Raw genomic sequence first — 8,541 nt, 5'->3', positions numbered from 1 at the left:
ATGTATTCCAATGTTTTTATCCAGAGTCGCTACTTAGTCGTGATTTAGACCATTGCTTCTATAAGAGAGTATCTCTTGTAAAACCTTATACTACTTTAAAATTTAATCTGATTTAATAATTGTAACAGCCAAAATTTTTGAAGGACGTATACGCAAACTGTAAATGAAACACAACTACCAAACCAACAACGACCATAAGATTGAATTAGTATGGGTTCCATCGCACGCCTCCATTCCTGGCAATGATCAAGCAGACCGTTGTGCCAAGGAAAGTCTGAGTCTGGAGGATATCGAGCCTGTAGAATACTCCTATTCGGAATTCAGCAGTATCGTATCTTCTAGGAGCAACCAGAAATAAGCCGACATGTTACGGAACCTCGACACGGCAAGATACCAGATTGATCCGAAGATACCAAAACAAACCAAACCATCCATCTGTAGCCATCTGCAAAGTGGTAACCAGACTCCAGACCAACAACGTACTACGAGACCACCAGTCACCGCATTAAATGTCGCTGCGGCCACGTTGCCACAAGGTCGCATGTCCGTATTCAATGCACTGTACTCAAACCCGCTCAAAGCCACTTACAGAGTACCTGGAAACCAACGGCATACCACTCACTATACAGAATGTTTTGGCTCCACCCAAGGACCACTGGTATACGATAATGGAACTAATCTTCCATTTTATAACCAAATCTGTTTCGGAACAGGTAGGCTAAGTTTTTAAACTCAAAGTTTCTTAACACTTTTTAATTATATCCAATCAATTTAGCAAGTTTCATTGCAGAAACATCTGAGAACATCTTTCCCCATTTTGTTGAAAGCTTTTCCCCCTTTTATTTTTTTCCTCCCTCTTTTCTCACTTTCTTTTTTTTTTCTTTTTTTTTTCAGATCTTCTAGTTTTCCAACAGACAACAGATAATCTAACCAAACCAAACCAACGACTACCATTCAACTACCAATAAACAAGAAATACCATGATCAGAACGTGTTTGGAAGAATGAAGGAGATCGATTAACTCACGCCACACCATCCAGGGCCGAGTTCCACCGCCATGTCATTCGACCCGACCAGATCTAACGAAGAATCAACAACCAAGCCAACAACACAGAATCATCCAATTTGAACCAATCCAACCACCAACAACTACCTAGTTTGCGATATCAGCATCCACTGGAAGCGAACGTTAACTTGTCATCTACCTACCTACCTAAATGAAATGAAATGAATGGAGTTTCACGTCTTGCTTTTTCTGCACCAAGACTGTAAAGGGGGTGGGAGTTGAGGGTATGAGATTCAATGCAAGCATCCTAATCAGATTGGAAAAAGAAAGTTTTTAAAATAGAATTGATTTGGTGCGTTGTAATACAATTTTTAAGGGGCATGTTTATTGTCGTGGCCGCTGTTAATATTGCATAATGGAATGCATAATTAGTTCAACATTGGAATTTTATATATGTTTAATATTTTAATTGTTTGGTTCAAGATGACTGATATCGCAGACTAATGTTTGATTAAAGGGGTCAATACCATAGAGATAAATAGAACTATAGTCCACGCCTGTAACGTGACGTTGGTCAAATTGGCGTTAACAAACTTGCCTTAAAAAAATGTTAACTTTAAGACAACCAGAAAAGTTAAAGCCAGGAAATATACACCCACTGGCAGCTTAGATTTTTAACAAAAATATTTGTCAAATAGTGACAATTACCTGACAAGAAATCTTACACTTCTTTTGAACTTTTTGGGGCAATACTGTATAATATTACTAAGTTTTGTCAAAATCTGTCAAGAATTAGGCCTTTAGGCGTTTACGAGCTAAAAATTGAATGTGTTTTCAATAACAAGGGCAATAACTCATTTTTAATATTTTTCAATTCTTTTAATTTTCGACAGGGTTCATCCTTGGTTGATAACAAACACTCACACAACGTTTCGCCAAAATCCATCAATAATTGTGCCTTCTAGAGTTTTTATGTGCTAAAAATTAAATGCATTTTCAAGAACAAGGACAATAACTCAAAAACCGTTCACCGACAAATCATCAAATTCGAACATGACTGCCATCATATCAATTTCAATGCTCACACCAAGTTTCATCTAAATCCATTGAAAACTGTAGCCTATACTGTGCCCAATAAAATATTAAGACGCGATTCTACTAAGTCAAGGGCAATAACTCAAAAACCGTTCATCGAAAAATCGTCAAATTCGAACTTCTTATCAATCCCAATGCTCACACCAAGTTTCATTACAAGAAAATGAAAACTAGTCTAATGTGTCCACAAGAATGTTGACCGACGGACAGGGGGCGACGATGATATACGACCACATATTCATGTGGGCGTATAAAAATCGGTTAAATTAATAAAAAATAAAAAAAAAATATTAAAAACAAGCCTCAAACGTCGTCAGCATGTAGAATTTGTCATGAAACATAATTTATTGATTTGATTAAGACGATATTTTTGAAAAGCTTTTTATTGATTATTTCACTTATAAAATCCCCATTTTAGAATGTTAATATTGTTGGAAGCTTGCTTCAGTTATAAGACAATGAAGCCGTGGCGTAAATGGTATATACAGCATTCGCAGACAAGATATATCGTTATTTTTTTTATTGACGAATCGTTACTTTTATCTGCAAACTCGACATACTACTTATCCATGCTATACGCCGTGGAAATTGTGAAGAATAAGAAGTCCGTAAACCTATTTTCAGCAACTTACATAGGCCTAGGTGTTTTAAGTGATGAATTCATATTTTACCAGGAAAATTATTATAGGCTTAGCCTAGGGTTTCCTCTTTCAGAATAAGAAGCACATAGTCGCTATTTCCATGACTGTTCTCGAGTTGCCGGATCTGTGCAAAGCATACTTACATGAATTCCTCCATAGCATTCTTACGTTTTACTGCAGGTTGGGGGACACCTTTGAGTGATAATATTATTTTGCTATTGCTATTATTTAAATAGTAGTAATAATAGTCTCATTAACAACAAAAAAGTTAACCTCCTTTTTTTACGAGAGGCGTGTATGTGTGGGCTATAGTATATCGGAAAACGCAGATCCATGGACGGCGGCGTCAGACACTCTATCTGGGCTTTGTATGTCTTGCTGTTTATTTAAGAGCAGATCCATCGTTGAGTTAGGTCTAGGAAGTTGGCAAGAGAGAATTAAGCCCCAACAACCCCTCCTCAGTTCAGATTGATTTATTTGCATTTTCTAACTACTAAACCAAGGTGTTTGGCGCCGAGTTAATAAATTGTACATTTTCACCGGATTGGCCCCTTAGCTCCTAAGAGACCCAGCTCAAATTCATTCCTGGCGACAGGGCTGTCTAAGAGCAGGTGTCTACTTGGCGAATATTCAATAATATTAATCATAGTTGTCTATTTCGCTTTATTTCATGGAAAAATACTAAAATATAACTTCTCAATAGGCCTATTTAGCGGTATTAAACAGGCATGTATGCTAATTTCGCTTTAACATTTGATAAAATACAACCGGTGTTGAATTTTACTAATTTCCCGGTTAGAAGAAACAAGTGGTTGCCTAGCAAGATACGCCCACTTTCCTGATACATTTTTAGTATATCAAGGGCGGTCACCTATCTGTGTCAAATCATACCAAAAATCTAATTTGTGCAAGATATTGTTGACTAAACAAACACACATTATTTAATAAAATTCTGTCATAAACTGTCCCCTCTATCGCCAACAAATTTTGATGCGTCAAGGGCAATAACTCAAATTCCGTTCATCGGAAGATAGCCAAATTCGAACTTGTCCAAGATCTCATCATTATAAATATTCACACCAAATTTCATTTAAATTAGATGAAACTGCAGTCTATTGTGTTCACAACCATATTTTGACGCGTTTTTCATAAGTCAGGGGCAATAACTCAAACACCGTTCATCGAAAGATCGTCAAATGCGATCGTCCAAGATCTCATTAATATAAATGATCACACCAAATTTCATTCAAATCAGATAAAACTGTGGTCTCTATTGCCTTCACAAGCCAATTATATTATAATGAAGGCGTATAAAAAGGATATCCAAATGTTACATTTTTTTCGTTATTTCGATTCGTTCGTGTTATGTTTTATGCATAGGCCAACGTGCATCAAGGACCTGGTGTTTATTTATTAGACCTGCAACAACAAATCTCTATCTTATACGGTAGACTCATTCGTCCACAACTGCGACGTATCAGAATATATAAAGAAGCCTTTCGGATACCTCAATTGTGAACGAAATAATTAAAAAGTGAACTTTCTAGTTCTAGCGCGAGTTTCGTACAGTTCTAGAACTTCTGAAGACTATTTACTTATTTTCAAGGCGCAAATGAACCTCCGAAAATGGTGAATCTGTCACTTAACTGGCCTATCAAAATTGAACATTGTACTTGAATGCAATGAAGGCTCCAGAACTACCGCTCTTAAATTCCAGTAACATTGTCAAATGCATGTATAGTATCCGTGCATCCTTCAGCCATTCTGTAAAGGTAAAGTTCGCAAACTAATTCGACTTATTTAACTGTCATCAACAGCTTCGTACTTTTTTTTTATTAAAGAAGTGTGTTATACCATAATATATTCCCTTGTGTTGTTTGTTTTATGTGCTCTACGCTTCCAAATGTCGTTCAAATTTATATAGTTTTACTGTACATCTTGTACCCACTGGTATTGCGTCGCTTATTCAAGGTTAGCAGCTAGATTTTCACATCGATCAACTGGCCCGATATTATCTGGACTGGATGTAGGGATTAAACCCAAGATCTTAAAGTTCTGTACCATCAGCAATTGTCTTAATACGCTTATTCAGATAGTGTATCTTTAAATAGTTTAAAATATTTTATGTGATATTTTCCTCTCTGAATTTATGAAAAGAAAACCCTTTGCCCTAAGCTGTAATACATTTGACGACTTGACTTAGTTAAAGTGATAAGATCGTCGTGTTCTCTTGTAACACCTAAGGCAGAGCATCTTTAGACTTCATAAACCCTTATAGGTAAATTAGGTTTGTTTCTTTCATATTTAAATATTGATTATCATATATATCTATATTCTCCGGGAAAAGCTCAACACGATCACTACAAAAACTTATTGTGCCTCAAGCTATGTACTCTAGATATTTCAAAGATCCGTATCAAAACTATTCCTTTTGTTTCCTTGCGTAAAAGTTGAAACGATAAAGAGATAATACATGTTATTACATTATTTTATTATATTTAATCTTAGTGTTATGTTACATCACAAGTTAATAAATACAACCTATGCTGCATTGATTATCTTAAACGGCTCAATTATTATAGATCATATTTACATAAGATAAATAACACCAAATTGAACTTCATCAATTTCTTAACAAAGAATTATTTCTTATATTTGAAAGAAACCTTCACCCTACGATGAATAAAAATATCATTTTCTATGACAATTACTCTGTTAATTTTGGTTCCAAGATATTTAAATTTCATGTTGAAATGTATCGTCGAGACTAGGATGGCATTCAGTCAATTGCATGCGGTTACACTTTTTTCCATAATAATACAGTATGTTCATTATCTGGCCTCGATGGTGTGAATAGCCTTGAAGAGTAAGAAAGTGATATTTTTGGTCGGAATTCGTTACTTTAGATGACAACTTCAATATACAGATATATATTTCACCCAATATTGATGAAGATTTGCCCTACGCAACAATGTGTCCAAACGGGTTAGAACAATAAACCCCATGTCCCATTAGAATTTGTCTGAGCAAAGATTTGGCTCGCGTAACATTTTTTACGTTCTAATTTTTTTTTTTTAATATCTCTAGTGCCATGCCATATCTAGAAAGTTCAAGATAAAATTAATTTGCCACGTCCTTCGGTATCCAGCTACAGATGCAAAGCAAAGTGTGGAAACGACTAGAATACTAAGACTATAATGATCCGTTTCATTCAGTTTATAGTCTCGAGTTAATCCTACTTTACTAGCCAGTTGTGACCCGGTTACCGAATTCCTGGATTATATTGATAATTTACAATTTCATAAATAATAGTGTGCATACAAAGTGTATGAATAGTTTACATGATTAATTATTTTAACCATTATCTCTGCTACGGAAATCAACCGTACATTCAGGCGGTAGAGAACTGTAAAGCAGTAGTTTCACTAACAACTTTTCTTTAACAATTTTACAACATTCAATTTTAGCAAATTGTAGCCGACAGGACTCAAAGACGAGGAAAGGAACGAGTAAGATGGAAAGGACCTGTATTCATCAGAGGCAGCAAGTATGATTCCAGTCACACCATGACTGCCATTATCTCAAAGCTTACATCCATTATCAATTTTAGATAGAATAATAATAATATATTTATTTAAAATTAAGTGTCACTATCCATATATATAGAATATAAAAACATTAAATAATTACATTATTATAAAAAAAATGCCAGCCTACTTCGGCTTATGAGACCTCTTAAAATTATTTCGTAAAGTTACAGTCGACTAGACATAAAAGGGCAGCAATGCGTTCTTATCTTTCTGGTGGTGGGTACACCTTCCAATCTCTCTTCTAAGTCAGAGTTATCCAGATATTAGACGTGATGATATCCGCCTCTGTGATAATTTATTAACTTTTTAGAAATAAGCGCCCGTGCTAATTCCATGTTTAAAAGTCCTATAGAACCTAAGCTTGTTGCTGTCATTCCATACACCCGTAAGCCAAGTATCATTGTCCCTTTGCCAAAATACATTCCATAAACTTTCTAACTTATCCGAAAGACATGACAGGTGATAAACTATAGTAAGTCCTTAATTAGGATCAGAAGTTACGTCGTTTGCCACATCAAGGGCAATAACTAAAAACCTGTTCACCGATATATCGCATAAGTCGAGCTCATCTGTGTCTGTTGCATATAAACTGATCGTGTTAGCAGAGAACATGTTCAAAATTTCCCCACTTACTCTGCGAGCGAAGGTTATCACCTGCCTGCATGTTGCTCATGCCTATAAAACCTATATAAGTAAGTTCTTGTGATCACTATTTTTACTGGCTATGGTTAATGTATAAGTAGCCTACTACAGTGAGAGCAACTTGTTGCGTACCTAAAGTCTAAAATGCATGTAGGCGAAACGGTGAACGCCATGGTGCAAGTAGAGTGCAACTCTACTTTCCGTTTTTCCGATCACCTATGTTTTGTTTTTGAAACCTATAACAAATAAATGCGTGTTCGTAATTCATTACCAATATTTCGTATTCGCGACCATACGCAACTGGTAATCGCTATGGGGCGAGGGAACCTCTATGTAGATCAACCATTAATACTGAAATTGAAAAGCGCTAAGCAGAGGTAAAATCTGCTGTTTTTCTATTATATCATTTCTTTCGAAGAAGTCTCTAGTTCTAGCCTAACTTGAACCCTGTTTAATTCTCTCATCTCTCTACTATAATATATATAATTATTGACGTGCGAAATTTATAAAGCATCATAATAGCCCAGTACGTAATTTGACTATAATTATTCCATTCGTTTCACTCGTGAAGTTGAATTACTACTCTCATTTTCAGTGGTGTCTAACGTTATTGTTAAAACAATAAACTGACATAATTAACTTGTCAACTTATCATCGCTAAAATTACCTTAATTAGCGCCATAACGATAACTCTCAACTCTTAACGTGAGTTTGTAAGCAATCGGTTCTCGATTGACATCAGCCCAAGTGTGATTCCGATGAAAATTTACTTGAGATACTAACAATTTGGATGCAATCCGTTTGCATGTCTAATATTTCCTTATATTTTAGCAACGTTTAAATTAAAAACTGGAATCTTTAGAAAACATAAAAATAATAGTAAAACTGACAATAGTATATCCATGATATTTTTCTTATTTATTAAATGTTTGTCTACTTCTTTATGTCCTTCAAAAGATTAAATTGTTAAACATCAGGGTGACTTCTCAAAGAAGAGTTCCACACATACGAAACTATGTATGGTTCTTACATGGAAATAACACACACGAACGGAGTTCAAAACCATTTCTATGTGAACAATGTTCGTGTGTGTTATTTCCATGTAAGAACCTAACGTATGAGTTCAACAGAAAACCTTGTCGAGAACGCTTTTCATTTGCACTACAATTGAATAATCGTTCTCGGACCTCTTGGGGCACATTTTATTGCGGTCTGGTCAGGATTTAGAACCGAACGCTTTATAGAGGCCTGGTGTAAAAGGGGCTAAAGTGTGTAATGACCGCCTTGGATTTGTGACTTCCAGAAGTAAAGTTGTCTTAACTAGTATTCCCTCTTAATTGATCGATATTACTAAAATATATGAATTATGCTGACGAATATCCACAGGATATTACATTCATAATCATACAAATCATAGATGTGCGCTTCAGACACATATAATTTTTCACTTAATGCGCAGACTAATAGAACAATCTTCGCTTACAACACAGTGCAACAGTGCCATAATATCTCCGTTAATACAAAATTATTAATCATTTCTAATAAAGACAACTATTTTTTCCATGAT

The 8,541-nt window shown here is 35.3% G+C and overlaps 1 protein-coding gene across 1 annotated transcript; it reads left to right on the top strand.

The window, feature by feature from the left end:
• Positions 1 to 364: 364 nt before the first annotated feature.
• On the top strand, positions 365 to 968 carry LOTGIDRAFT_155087 (hypothetical protein; the record flags this gene model as incomplete). Its single annotated transcript, XM_009065593.1, has 2 exons — positions 365 to 713; positions 895 to 968. The coding sequence occupies 2 exons, from the start codon at positions 365 to 367 to the stop codon at positions 966 to 968; spliced, it is 423 nt and encodes a 140-aa protein (XP_009063841.1).
• Between the last annotated feature and the right edge of the window lie 7,573 nt (positions 969 to 8,541).

This window comes from Lottia gigantea (assembly GCF_000327385.1).
Source record: "Lottia gigantea unplaced genomic scaffold LOTGIsca_7, whole genome shotgun sequence".
Taxonomy (NCBI): domain Eukaryota; kingdom Metazoa; phylum Mollusca; class Gastropoda; family Lottiidae; genus Lottia; species Lottia gigantea.
This window is presented reverse-complemented; position numbering and strand designations above follow the sequence as displayed.